At 46.8% G+C, this 14165-nt stretch overlaps 2 protein-coding genes across 6 annotated transcripts in view; one reads left to right on the top strand and one right to left on the bottom strand.

The window, feature by feature from the left end:
- Cpsf3 (cleavage and polyadenylation specific factor 3) overlaps nucleotides 1–1022 on the bottom strand; it is a 29591-nt gene extending 28569 nt beyond the window's left edge. The window contains exon 1 of one of the 2 annotated variants that reach the window (XM_060366218.1): nucleotides 797–1022. In XM_060366218.1, the coding sequence (XP_060222201.1) occupies nucleotides 797–846 (50 nt within the window). In that variant the 5' untranslated portion in view covers nucleotides 847–1022. The remainder of the gene's footprint in view (nucleotides 1–796) is intronic. The other variant, XM_021661480.2, reaches the window with a different exon arrangement.
- An 80-nt stretch (nucleotides 1023–1102) lies between these two features.
- Nucleotides 1103–13964, top strand: Itgb1bp1 (integrin subunit beta 1 binding protein 1). Of its 4 annotated transcripts, none has more exons than XM_021661469.2 (8): nucleotides 1148–1278; nucleotides 4044–4145; nucleotides 5751–5854; nucleotides 7701–7779; nucleotides 9857–9993; nucleotides 12229–12321; nucleotides 12810–12959; nucleotides 13468–13964. In XM_021661469.2, the coding sequence occupies exons 3-8, from the start codon at nucleotides 5783–5785 to the stop codon at nucleotides 13537–13539; spliced, it is 603 nt and encodes a 200-aa protein (XP_021517144.1). In that variant the 5' UTR covers nucleotides 1148–1278; nucleotides 4044–4145; nucleotides 5751–5782; the 3' UTR covers nucleotides 13540–13964. The 4 variants fall into 4 exon arrangements, with proteins under 4 accessions (XP_060222210.1, XP_021517144.1, XP_060222215.1 ...); XM_060366223.1 differs by lacking the exon at nucleotides 1148–1278 and adding an exon at nucleotides 1760–1784; XM_060366227.1 differs by lacking the exon at nucleotides 4044–4145 and having other exon boundaries at nucleotides 1103–1237.
- The last annotated feature ends 201 nt before the right edge of the window (nucleotides 13965–14165 follow it).

The raw sequence follows: 14165 nt of genomic DNA, 5'->3' as shown, positions 1-14165 counted from the left end.
GGCCTGGTGATTTGTTTGTTTGGTACTTGCTTAGTGTATGTAGGGAGATGACAGGAACACTTGGGTACATTAACTGTTAAGTGCTCAGTAAATCTTACTTTACGAATGGGTAATGGAGCTGGTTTCCATCTTTTGAAATGTACATATTCAGGTGGTGCCAGCTAGTTTTCTCATACCGAGCAGCAATCGTTTGTAGAATCAAATCACTCATCTCTATCAATACATTCTGCACCTTTTCATGTGAGGCAATTCCTATAAAACATTCCAGAACGCTGAAAGCCATTTCCACCAAAACCAGTCTTTTATGGTAATACAGCGCTGAATTTCCCTCCGTAGAACCTGTACTCTCTCCTCTCCAATTTCCTCCCATTTTCTGCTAAGGTCTCAGCTCTGAAGGTACGCATTCATACCCCATCTTTAATTTCTCCGCCCATCTGAGCACGTGTGGGGGCCTGGAAATAATGAGTCAGATGCACTTCTTCCTTGCACTGTCCTCCTCTACCTGTCGGTTCCCTCAAGGCGTGCCCTGATGTCAGGAATCCAGACTTGAGCTAATTGGCAGCCCTTTCTTGATAAAAACGTCCAATGGCCTGGATTTTTTTTTTTTTCCAACTCCGACATAACCTCCCCGGAGACTGAAGGAAAAGTAGAATGACATTCAACCTAGCTGGTCCCTAGATCAACATTCTCCAAACCCTTTGAGCCTGGGAGGCTGGACCCGCAGCCGCCTCCGCGGCGACCCCTCCTGGCTCTCACACACCCGGGGGCCACGCTCCCTCACTAGCTCGTCCCTTACAGGGGTCGGATCAGCAGCTGGTCGCTCTCCTCTGCAGGAATCGCAGACATCCTGGCAGTCTCAGGAGCAGCGTGGACCACGAATCCGTCGCCGCAGTCTCTAAATTGAAAGCACAGGCACAGCAAACTAAAGAAAAAACCCCCGACCACCAACCAACACACAACTTCCGGCACCCTAGTACTTTCGGCGCTCGACTCCTCCCTTCAACTTCCGGTCGGAGGACCAGGTTCCTTAGGCTCCCCGCGACGCCGTTAAGGAACTGGAGGCGCGGCCTAAGGACTGCGCCTGCGCACATCTGGGGCGTGGCTTAGCGGACCAGTGCAGGAGACCTGGCAAAGCTGGCGCTGGATTACGAACTGGAGTAGCCGCCCGGCCGACGCTGCTGAACCAATCTGCACCCCTCGAGGCGCGGACGGCCTGGGGACGAGCCGAGGAGGCGAGGTGAGAACCGGACCTCGCCCCAGCCGAACCCAGCGGCGCGGGTGCGTGGAAGGGTTCCCCGGAGCCCGCCTTTCCCCCATTCCCCCACGTCCCGAGTGTAAACCGGGGAGAGGAAGAGGAGCCTCGGTGCCCGGTCTGGGAGGGACCCGCGTTCCCGTGACAGGTCTACCGCCTGCCTCCCCGAGGTCCAGGCTCAGCAAGGGCCCTGAGGCCTCCCTCCGATTGCTGCTGCCCCGCGACACTGGGGTTGGGGTTGGCTGTCTAGATCCTCACTTGTGCGAGGCATGTGTGCCAAGAGGTGAAGCCTGTTCTTGTCTGGGCCCCCAAGTTAACTTTGTGATGGAGGGCAACTTACTGAATCTCTGGCTTGGCTGCCGCCTGTGAACGCAGCTGGGCGTTCCCACTGCTGGGGAGGCTCAGACGACCCGGGGGACCAGCTGCTCCAGATGGGCGGGAGTAAAGGCTAGCGGTTTCTGGAGCTCCTGGTGCTTCATTTGGCGATGTTGGGTGTTCAGTACTAGTTGTGTTTTGGATATCACCTCCCAAGGTAATTCTCAGAACTCTGTAGCATGCCCTCCTCCACTGTCTTGTCTATCCACTGATGACAACTCTAGCCTCGCTTTGGATTAGTTAGTTGAGAGAGTGAGAGTTCTGTGGGAGGAAAAGTTGGAGCATAGCACAAGAACACACAGGGAGCCTAGAACCTCAGAGAACCAAGGCGGCTTTGCGTCCCTGAGAGATGAACTGAGTGGGAAGCGAAGCTTGAGAGAAGAGTGGCTGGAGAACCCTGCATATCTTGGTGGAGAGATTTGAAAGCTTCCCAGCAGGCTGAATAGTGGTCTCTGATCTCTGTTTGAAAGAAATCATTGTTACCTTTTTTTTTTTTTTTTTCCCTAAAATGTGGGGCCAGATCTTAAAGCCACAAGGAGTCCTTTAGGACATGATCACTTATCCAGAGAGGTGGCTCAGTGCTTAAGACATTCTACTGCTCTTGTTGAGGATCCAAGTTCAGGTCCAAGCACACATATCCAGCGGCTCAACACCAGCTCCAGAGGGAATCATATGCCTACACACACTTTTTTTTTTTTTTTTTTAAGGCAAAGGCCTTTTATCCACATAGTATCTTCAGTGGGTGTGTGGATTCTTTAAATGTGTCAAACTGTGTCCTTGGGCATTTCCTATAGATTGAGGATTCATCACATTCATGTGGAAAGAATGCCATTCGTCCCCTCAAAAACGTGGGGCTGGTTACAGAGCTGAGGCAGAGCACACAGCCTTGTACCCTGGGATCGTGGCACTTAATTGGATGTGGGGGCTTGAAGAATAATGTGGGGTTGATGACTTTCTGGTTTCTACCATTGATGGCATAATTGCCTGAGTAGGAGAGATGAGAGAGGCGCAGATCTGGAGGGAGGGTGCTGTGATCCGCCTTTGGCAGTCTTTGCGTTTGAGGAACCTGTCTAACAGTCAGCTGACAGGCAGCCTCCCCTGGCTCATTTTTATGCATGAATAATTTAGAAGCTAGAACCATTTGCTTAAGTACATGCATCCAGAATAGCAGTAGCTATCAAAGACTAACCAGTTCTTTTCCCCCTCAAGTTCCTGGATTGATGCTGGGAAGCAAGTTTTGAAAAGTTGCAAAGGCCTTAGTGCTATGCAGGGATCTGTGGGTATGCAGATCTTATTTTTAAGTAACTTTAAATATTAATATATAAATATGCAATTATATATTTAGTCATCTCTCTACATCGAGTGGGTTCTGCATACTCAGATTCAAACAACCCCAGATTTTCAAAGCTGTGTTGTAAAAACAAAACCAAAGTTCCACTGTACCAAACAAAGGGACTTTTCCCCTTTATCATTATTTTCTAAATAAATGCATCATAACAAATATTTTTGTAGCACTTACATTAGATACAAGGCTGAGGTTCAGCTCAGTGGAGAGTGCTTGCCTAGTGATTCTAAACAATTTAGAAGTGATTCAAAGTGTATGGGCTGCATTTGTATCATTATGGAACCAATCTTCTGTAAATACCCAGAAGTCTGCACTAAAATATAACATGCCTAAGTGTGTCATAAACCAGCATTTTAACCATCAGAGGCCCCTAACATGGTACTTTATGCTGCTAGGTTAACCTAGTTTTTCACAGGCCTGGGAATAAGGCTCTCCTGCTGTCACTCCCTCACTGCGGGCATCTTTTGATGTGGACTTATCCTTTGCAGCGACTTCTGCTCCCTCTGCTCTCACCTCAGGCAGTTAGTTCCATACCTGGTGCCCAGTGAGGGTATACAAAGCAGAAATCTGATCATTTCCCTTGTCTGCTTTGGAAACACCTCTACAGACTGTTCCATTCAAACCCTTCCTTTCTTGTGGCCTGCTAGGCCTTGGGCACTCTCTCCACTTCCTCCTGCCCTTCCCTTTTAGTTTTCCTCATGGGAATGATTGTTCTCTAATATTTGTATTTTTCTTGATCTACTCATTAAAAACGAGCACGCGCGCGCGCGCACACACACACACACCTACCCCGTGGGTCAGCTTTATCCTTGTGCCATGGGTCTCCAGAGCCCAGGTGCTTACAGCCTGTTCTGGACTAAGTGAATAAGTCAGTTCTTCCTGCTGCAAATAAAGTGGGCATCGAGAAGGAGAGTCAAGAGAGGCTGACTTAAACTCTCAGGCTCAGGCCACCATGGCGGGTGGCTTAGAAGGTGGGCTGGGAGTGGGTTCTACAAGAACAATCAGAAGCTCCAGGCTTGTTCCTGGCCCTCTACCCACTACCCGATTTAACTTGTTTTCTTCCTCCGCTAGGTCCTGTTCAGCCGGGAAAGGACTGGGCAAGTCAGGGGAAGGGAAGCTGCCGTGCAAAGTGCTGTGTGTGAAACCCTGGAGAACAATACAAGTGGCTCTGGCGTAAGCTCTGTAGAGTTCAGTTTTTGGTAAAATATGTTAGGATTAGTTTACTCATAATTCTGAGTCAAGACTCCCTTGTCTTCGAACGCAGACTGTATCCCACCTTCCTTAAGCCCCTGCTTTTTCTTGTTGCAGGGAGGAGAGGAGCTGATCTCTCGGTGTGTTTTTATGAGACTTTTACTGAAATGCCTTTCTCTATGAAAAGAAAATGCACTTTTCTTATTATTTTTTATCATTTATTATTTATTTATTTTTGTCCTTGCCTGTTATCCCAGCCTTTGTGAAGCTCAGGCAAGAAGATCATGAGGTTAAGCCTAGCCTGGGCTACATAGCAAGATACTGTCTCAGGGGGTGGGGAAGAGGGCCTGGTGGTGGTGCATGTCTAGAGGAAGAGGTGGGAGGTGCAGAAGTTTGGGGTCATTCTAGGTCATACATTGAGTTCAGGGCCAACCTGGCCAGAAAGACCCTGTGTCAAAATGCTGGAGGTGGGGTGTCAATGCTGCTACACACCCTCCATATAGGATGTGTAGGTTGCTTTCAGCTCTTAGCCCCACCACCCCACCAAGCGCCTCCGGTAACTGGGTCTCACAGTCTTGGTTGATGATGTGTCGCATATTTTAGTCAAAGCGTGAATGAGCTGAAAAGTAGAGCATCTGAACCCTTGAGAACTGGGCGAGGCGTGTGTTAAGTTTGAGAAAAAGGGCTTTCTACAGACAGGGTTCTTGGTTTGTTAGTTCGCTTTTTGCCAATTTTTTTTTTTTTAAGAATGACTTTTTTTTTTAATGTATTAGTGTTTTGCCTGCATATGTGTGTGTGGGCCACATATGTGTGTGGTACCTATGAGTTCACAGATTGTTGTAAGCTGCTGTGGGTGCTGGGAACCTAACCCAGGCCCTCTGTAAGAGCAACTGCTCTTAACCGTTGAGCCATCTCTCCTGCCCTGGTTTTTTGTAAGCTTTATGGATGTATTTAATGTGTGTGTGTGTGTGTCTTTGCGTGTATACGCCGCAGGTATATGCCGCAGGTATACACAGGTGCCATCAGAGACTGGAAAGGTATATCAGATGCTCTGGCGCTAGAGCTGCAGTGGTCGGGAGCCCCCTGATGCTGGTGCTGGGAACTGAACTCAGGTCCTCTGACAGAGCAGCAGGCACTCTTAACTGCTGAGCTCTCTCTCCAGCTTCTTCTGTAAAACCTTTAAGGGCACAATAAGGACTGAAGCCAGGTCCTCACACCCAGCTAGGCAAGTGCCAAACCACGGAGCCACATTTCCAGAGCAGCATCTTATAATTTAATAGAAGAAAAGGATGAAAAAGATTAGTAAGTGTCCAAGGGAAATAAGTAGAACCCCAGATGTGGAAAAGGCTGATGGTTTCCGTTCGTGCTGTGCAGAACATGATCTGCTATTGGTTTTCTCTCTCTTTTTTTGAGACCTGGTCTGTGTAGCTCTGGCCAGCCTGGAGCTCACTCTGTAGATGAGGCTGACCTCAAACTCACAGAGATCCACCTGCTTCTGTCTCCCGAGCGCTGGGGTTCAAGGTGTGGCCACCACCCTGCTGATGTGGCTTTTCTGGACATTACTGGAAACAACACTTGTTCCACCAGGGCCTCCTCTGTGGATCAAGCTATGGTGAAAGATGTTTCGCAAGGGCAAGAAGAGACACAGCAGCAGCAGTTCCCAGAGCAGTGAGATCAGTACAAAGAGCAAGGTAAGAGGCCAGGGTGGGCAGAGGCCCGGAGCACCGAGGATATGCTCGGAACTGGCGCTGCGCAGCGTACTGGCCATGGCCAACCCATCTTCACTCTGCCCGCCTGGGATACTTGTTTCTGTACTAGAGAGCCACTCTGTGCTTGCTCTGATTTTATTATTTCGGAAAATTTCTGAAATTTTTAAATTCATTACACCAGATGAGACTAAAGCCGTGAGTGGTCTCATTAAAACATACTGATTTAACATTTTTCAAAAAAATTTATTTCCTTGAGGGATTGAGATGCATGTGGGCCGAAGCACGCTTGTGGAGGCCGGAAGGACAGATGGCAGGAGTTGGCGCCACCATGTTGATAGCGGGGATTGAACTCAGGTTGTAGGAGTTGGGCAACAAGCACCCTTAACCCATTGAAACCATCTTAAAGACCCATCTACAATCCCATTTTCTCCTCCTCCTCCAGATAGGGCTTCAGGTAGCTTAGGTTGGCCTTGAACTCACAACAAGGCCTCCTGTAGCAGAGTATAACCTTTATCTCCTGACTCTTCCCTTCCCAGGTGCTGGGATTACAGGTGGGTCACCATGCTTGACTCTTTTTTTAAATTTAATTAATTTTTAAAATTAATTTAGGAGGCTGGAGAGATGGTTCAGTGATTAAGAGCACTGTCTAATCTTCTAGAGGTCCTGAGTTCAATTACTGACAACCACATGGCGGCTCACAACCGTCTTTACTGGGATATGATGCCCTCTTGTGGCGTGCAGGTGTATATGCAGATAGAGCACTTACATACATAAAATAAATAAATCTTAAAAAAAAAAATTTAGCTCGGCAATGGTGGCACATGCCTGTAATTCTAGTACTCAGGGAAGCAGAGGCCGGTGGATCTCTCTGAGTTCAAGGCCAGCCTGGTCTCCAAAGTGAGTCCAGAACAGCCAAGGGTACACAAAGAAACCCTGCCTCAAAAACGAACAAATGAAAAACAAAAAAGTCCAAAAGAAGGCACTTGATCCCTGGAGCTGGAGTTATGTGGGTTCTGAGCTGCTGTGTATGCTGGGACCTGAACTTGGATCACCAGCCCATTGAATATTGTTCTTAAATGACAGAAACTGCAGGCAGTGGGGGTGAGCTATCACAGAGTCTAGGGTTTGTTGTGTGCCTAACAGTATTTCCTTCACAGCAAGAATGCTTAAGCTCCCTTTCCCAGACTTCCTGAGCGTTGTCTGGCAGCACCAGTGGATTGATGAAACCCTTCTGAATCAGGCTTTTCACAGAATGCCATTTCCAAGAAACGAGTGACACATCTATTCCTTAGAACTAATTACGTCTTAATTCCTTAGAACTAATTACGTCTTAATTTTGGCCACCAGTTTGTTTATTCTGTCACATTGACAGCCATGCTGTCTGCTAATAACCCTGAGCCTGCTGGGTGCCAGAAGCTAGAGGAAGTCATTGCTGAGGGCCAGCTTAGGAACAGGGAGAGACTTGGGTTTGACCTGGTCTCTCTTCGCTTCTCAGACAGAAACACTGCTCACTGGCTGCCTCTCTGCACAGGGTTCCTTTGAGGCTTCCATGGAAACAATAGGAATGCAAGAGGAGGTGTTCACAAAGTCTTCAAGCGTAAGGCAGAGTGAGGGAGGGAGCTCGTGGCTTAGCCTCAGGCTGAAGATGCTGACAGCACATGTGCCTGGTGTGTAGGTGCAAGAGCTGTCACGTGACTCTTGACACTCACTGTGGGAAATGTCTTCAGCCACAGTCAGTCTGCTTGAATAATTGACCCGATAGGGTCAGCTCAGCTTAATAAGTAACTTGCATCAGAGAAGACATATGCCTTACTGTGTTTCTTCTCAGTCTGTGGACTCCAGCCTGGGAGGTCTTTCAAGATCCAGCACTGTCGCCAGCCTCGATACTGACTCCACCAAAAGCTCAGGTACGAGGAGGGGCCGGGCGACTTGGTGACTGGTCTTGGGTTTACTCTCGTGGTTTTGTGTGGTGTCGGGGTCTCCTGTTCTGGTTTTTCTCCCTCTCCTCTGCCACTTTTGGGAAGTTCAGACTTGGACCATAATTTAGCAAGATGGATGAAGGCGCTGTGTGCTAGGAGCTTGCCAAAGGCATCTAGGCAAAGTGTTCTCAGTGGATCTGAGAGCAAGCATCTGAAAACACCCCATGGCAATGACTTAGCAGTTTCAAAGCAGCTATTTAATAGGTAGGGTAGCCAAATTTATGGAACAGGAGATATGTGTTGTGGTGAAGGGTTTAAGAACCATTAACCTCGAGGGCTGTCTCCAGATACCTTAGTTGAGATGACCAGTGGATACCCAGAAAATGAGGGCGTGTCCCAGACCTGTGCAGTTAGTTATACAGGCACCTCAAATTAGTGGCTCCTTAGGAACTAGGAGACTCCTAACTGAGCTCCACAATTTAGCTCCATAGCTAGTAAATGAAATACACTGCATTCATTTTTATGTTACCTAAAATAATATTGTCACATAAAATTCGATCTTTAGCTCCATATGTTAAAATGTTATACACACAGCATAAACATAATTGCACTATATTTCCTTAGCATGGCAGTTGTCACAAGTGGTTTGTGGGAGTTTCTATACTGGCTAGATTTTGTTGCCATCTGTTCAGGGACATCCTATCTCTCACATTATTCCATATAAATTAAAAAGAGATTGTCATTTCTGACTGAATGATTGAACAGATGTCCTGAGTCAGGAAATGAAGTAAAATGGTAGCTATGTATTATAACAGCACCATTCATTATCTAGTTGGTTTTTATAATTTTTCTTATTTTGAAATGAAGGTCCTCAGTATTCCTTTGCCCGTTATTAAGGCTTTTATACATTTGGTGTCAGCAGTCACTGAAGAAAAACCTTAATAAAAACTTAAGTTCCTCTTTATTACATCAAAAAAAAATTCTTGCATTTAGAAACTTGTAACTAAAAAGCTGGGTGTGGGGCCAGGCATGATAGTGCCTGCCTTTAAAACCCCAGCACTTAGACGCAGTGGTTCTTTATGAGTTTGAGGCCAGCTTGGTCTGCATAGCAAGTTCCAGGCTAGGCAGAGCTACATGGCAAGACCCTGCCTCAAAACCCAGTGAAAAATAAAAAGCTGCTGTGGTAGAGTGTGCCTTTAACAGCAGCACGCTGGGAGGCCAAGACAGGTAAACATAGTGAAACTTTGTCTCAAAAATGAAAGAGGGATTGAGGAGGTTAAGAGCACTGGCTGCTCTTGCAGAGGGTCCTGGCTGGGTTCCCAGCTACCACATGGCAGCGTACAACTGTCCCAGGGGACCCATCAACCTTTTCAGGCATTGAATGCACATGATGCGTTTATATAAATATAGGTCAACACCTGCACACATAAGTTAAAAATAAATCTTTAAAACAAAAACTAACATTATGATTAGGATTATATTCTAATGATAGTCTTATTTTACATATACATGTGTATGTTTATACACACACACACACACACACACACATACAACCATATGCGGACATATGAGAATGTGCTGTGAAGTAGGCATTGTTGTTTTTAACAAAATCCCAATCATCTGATTTTACCAATAGAGACTCGGGAGCCAGATGCTGGGGTGAGAGCCTGCTAGCTCAGAGAGGAAGAGAGCATCAGCTGACCTTCCTCCTCAGCCAACAGCCCAGAGGGAATCCCCCTCTCCCACACTGTCTCAAACAAGCCTCCTTCAAACTCAGTGTCCCTCCCTTCTTTGTGTGCGTCTATCCTGATTCCCTCTTACTCTCTATAGTTTTTATATTAACTTCCTGTCAATTGGTTGCTTGCTCCCACTCTTGATCCATGGTTGATTATTTAATTCTGTTTACAATATTCAAGCAGAAAGCTCTTAGATTAAAGGTGTGTCCTAAGGCTGAGCCACACCACAACTAGAAACAGGTTTTGCCAGTAAATAACACAATCTCGGGGTTCACAATGTGATCAGAGATCCTGCAACAAGGCATCACTTTTCACTATTATAATGTTAGGACAAAGCAACAGCAATTTGGACACATGTGCTGAGTTTCGAATAAAGTACGTTGGTGCCATCGAGAAACTGGATGTGTCTGAGGGGAAGAGCCTCGAAGGACCACTAGACCTGATAAATTATATAGACGTCGCCCAGGTGAGTGACAGAAAACCCAATCCCAGCAGAAACACCTGTGATGGTGCTAAGTGTAGGGCCTTGAAGGACAGTGCTTCTCTGGGTTCGCTGCAGTGTGCTCCCCATCTCTGGCTGAAGCTGGATCTCATCCTGAGACAGCTTTGAGTCGTAGACAGTGCAAGGTGTCCTGGAGAGAGAGCCTCATAGGAAGAGACTGTTTTTCTCAGGCAGAACCTTTCACTCTGGGGCCGACTAGTATCCTTGGTTGACTGAAGAACTGACTGCACTGACCGCTTAGACTCTAGATTTTTCTCTAAAACAATCTGTCAAAGCCTTACTTCACCAAACTGGTTTCACTGATTTAAAAACTCATGATGTGAACAAAAAAATATCTCTTGCTAGCTTTTTCTACATAGGGATTCTCTGTGTAGCCCTGGCTGTCCTTGAACTCAAGAGATTCATCTGCCTCTGCCTCTAAGTGTTGGGATTGAAGGTGGGAACCACCATTGCCGGTGTATCTCCTTCTTCATACTCTATTTCCAACAAAAACTAAGGTGAGAGGGTCTTTGAAAATATACTCAGGTCAGGAAAATAAAAAGATCATCCCGGTAGGGCTAGAAAGGCAGTGTGATGGTTGAGCCTACAGAGGACCCAGCTTCTGTTCCCAGGACCCAGATGACAGCTCACAACTGTTCGTAACTGCAGCCGCAGAGGACCAGCCCTCTCTTCTGGCCTCCTCAGGCACTGTATGCTCACGGTACACATACATACATGCAAAACCCCCCTTCTTAAAAATAAACACACATGTATCTTTAGGAAAATTAAGATATTGCCATACAGTTTATAAAATAAAATTATAAGATGTATACATTTACCTTTACATGTCAGGAGGTAGAGACAGGCAGATCTCTGAGTTCAAGGCCACCAGGGTCTACATCACAAGAGCGCAGAACTGCCAACACATCAGAGACCCTGCCGTCTCTTAAATCGTAGAGAGTAGGAGTATTAGATAGGACGCAGATCTTTATGGCTTAGTGAATCTAATTTGCAGTTGAGCAGAATCTTTGGCAGAGCCTGTTAGTTATCCTTGCATTTAGCTTGAAATATGGTCATTCAAACAAAGCAGAAGGGACAAATATTCTAAGCGTTGTGTAGAAAGATGCTCAAAGCTCTATTAGCATCCTCTTCATTCTGTAAGGATGGCTAAGTTTTTCATCCACCACAAAGCGTTTGTTTGGTAAAGTACCATCATTGACAGTAGCATCATTTTGATTGGCAGGGTATTGCTCTTAACACTGGGAAAGCCAAGAACTGAGGTGTCTGGACATGGCTCACTTACTATAATTCATCATTCCACAGAAACATTTACAGTACAGCAGACCTCCTATCTGTCAGTTATAGCTTTCCTTTTTTTTTTAGTGTGTATGTCTGTGTCAAGACGGTTTCTGTGTATAGCCTTGGCAGTCCTGGAACTCAATCTGTGGCCAGGCTGGCCTCCAACTCATAGATATCTGCCTGCCTCTGTCTCCCAAGTGCTGGGATTAAAGGTGTGTGCTACTGCCACCCGGCCAGCTATCTCTTTCTTGAAAAGACAAATTAGGCAGCATTCTTAGGTAGATGGAACCACCTGATCTGCTGGGGGTTGGGTATGATCAGGTTATCACTCACTGTTAACAGCTCAAACCACTGATTGACAGTTTTGTGAGTGGCGTTAACTCATCAAGTTTGTCATCCTGAGCCCTGGGAGCTGTCGCTAGCAAGGTGTTATCTTAGCGTTAATACAGAAAAGGACTTGGAGATGTCTCTGCTATCTAGCTTCCTGGTCATTCCTTGTCCTGACATGAAGATACACTTTGAGGATATTTAAATCTAAACAGTGTAAATTTCATTTTCCTTTCAGACTGCCCTGGCTATCCTAGAACTCATTGTGTAGATCAGGCTGTCCTTGAACTCAGAGATCTGCCTGCCTCTGTCTCCCAAGTGCTGGGACTAAAAATTTGTACCAACACGCCTGGCTTAATAACGTGAACATCTTAATGTCACCCGTGGCTAGGATCTCCATTTGCCATTAGGGTTTACACTACCAAGGACAGAACAGCACACAGAATGGATGGATCTGAATTTGGGGGGAAATTTTTGTGTAGACTGGATTCTAAAGGGTCTGAGGCTGTGATAACCAGACACCAAATGCAACTAAGCGAACTGAAGATGATCGTGGTTTTAATGTGTGTGGCATGGTTTATTTTCATTTTAAAGCAAGATGGAAAGTTGCCTTTTGTTCCCCTGGAAGAAGAGTTCATTCTCGGTGTTTCCAAGTACGGCATAAAAGTCTCCACCACAGATCAGCATGTAGGTGCAGCACTCTGTACGTTCTTTCTCTGAGCTCAGGAGCCTTCAAGGGCGCACTTGGACTCCTGTGTCCTGGGTGGTTGCCTGCTTGCTGGGGTTAGGGTCTGCTCATTCCTGAGGGTGAACATGGGCTTCTTTTCTATTTCCCACATACCTCTGGGTCCCATGTGTTTCATCAAGGGACCTCATGTCCTTTGAAAGTAGCTGTTCGTTGGCATGGAGGCCAGGCAGCAATGACAACAGTTTAGATTACCTTGTTCCTATTTCTCTGGGTTAAAAAAAATGTGATCCTGAAAGCAGGTCACCCCATAACTAGACATACCAGTGTCCCTTGGACTGAGAAACGGTGCAGTCCTTTCCCCCAGATCTGTGGCCCTGCCTTTTCAAGCCTCCTAATGCATTCTGTGTGGGGGAAATGTGTTTGCTGAGAACTGAGAAACACTGGCAGCCATGTCACAGGTTTCTGAAGGTCTTTGTGATTCCCGCAGGGTGTTCTGCATAGGCATGCCCTGTATTTAATCATCCGGATGGTGTGTTATGATGATGGCCTGGGAGCTGGGAAGAGCTTGCTGGCACTCAAGACCACAGATGCAAGCAATGAAGAGTACAGCCTCTGGGTTTACCAGTGTAACAGCCTGGTGAGATATCTTGCTGTTCAATAGATGAAATGGTGATCTATGATCTTCCACACCTGCTGTTGTTGATTTTTGAGACAGTGTCTCTGTTTTAGCCTTGGTTGTCCTGGAACTCACTCTGTAGACCAGGCTGGCCTTGAACTCAGAAATCCGCCTCCTCGGAATGAATGAACCCTGGGTCAGCAGCTACTCAGACAGGGCTGGGAAGTGCTTGTTGGGCAACACTGACTTGGGCTGGGTCAAAGCTCTCCTACTCCTGAGGTGCCATCTTAGTCTCGGGGCCTACTCTGCACCAGCCATTACTGTCTGCCCGTGTCAGGTGCGCCTATTAGCTGGGCAGGTGCTGATGGGGAGGTTTGGGGAAGCAATGTGAGGTAGTCAGGTGGTTTCTGGAGAGACATGACTTCCATTTGCACCTTATGTTCTTTTCACTAGTTCCTTGAGAATTCTGCACAATGTGCACTGGTCACATTTCCCTTCCCACAACGTTGTATCTCTTCATATACTGCAGGAGCAAGCTCAAGCCATCTGCAAGGTCTTGTCCACAGCGTTTGACTCCGTGTTGACCTCTGACAAGTCCTGAAGTCTGCAGTCAAGCGGAAGCTGACTCATCATGAACTCACCTATTCCTGCATCTGCCTGCCGCAGTGGACTGTTAGAGGGTGTAACGCCCTGATCCAGTTTCCTCAAGTGTAACGTATAAAACATGGGCCTTATACTAAAAGGTGTCATTAACAGGAGGTTAACTTTCAATAAATCACCTTTCTGGGTTAAAAGAAATCTTGGGGGCTGGACAGATGGCTTGGTACTTAAGAGCACTAGCAGAGGACCTGGGTTCAGTTCCCAGCAGCAACATGGTGGCTCAAAACTGCCTGTAACTCCAGTTCCAAGAGATCCGACTCCCTCTTCTGGCTTCCTCAGGTACCAGGCACACATGTGGTATACATACATACATACATACATGCCACCACACACACACAAAATAAAGTAAAACCTAAGAAAGATAAACCCCTGTTGTCTTTTTAAAACTGCAAACAAGCCTGACACCGATGTGTTACCCAAGTTCCCTCTGAATGAGACTTGCACCCGGAAGCTTCCCAGGGACTCGGGATCACTTGCCTGGAACTCGAGACTGGCAGAGGTTTGGCCCGGAGACCTCGGTTTCACATGACCTCGGAGTAGGACCGTGTCAGCTTAGACAGAGAGCAC

Source organism: Meriones unguiculatus, chromosome 1, assembly GCF_030254825.1.
Source record: "Meriones unguiculatus strain TT.TT164.6M chromosome 1, Bangor_MerUng_6.1, whole genome shotgun sequence".
NCBI classification, from domain to species: domain Eukaryota; kingdom Metazoa; phylum Chordata; class Mammalia; order Rodentia; family Muridae; genus Meriones; species Meriones unguiculatus.
The sequence above is the reverse complement of the archived record's forward strand: the minus strand, read 5'-3'. Positions and strand labels throughout refer to the sequence as shown.

What these genes read in the sequence shown, in the direction of transcription:
- Itgb1bp1 (XM_060366227.1), top strand. Translation starts at nt 5,783, where the DNA reads ATGTTTCGCAAGGGCAAGAAGAGACACAGCAGCAGCAGTTCCCAGAGC. An exon ending in TGACTCCACCAAAAGCTCAG is followed by an intron (nt 7,780 to 9,856) that starts GTACGAGGAGGG and finishes TTATAATGTTAG; the next exon opens with GACAAAGCAACAGCAATTTG. An exon ending in TCTCCACCACAGATCAGCAT is followed by an intron (nt 12,322 to 12,809) that starts GTAGGTGCAGCA and finishes TGATTCCCGCAG; the next exon opens with GGTGTTCTGCATAGGCATGC.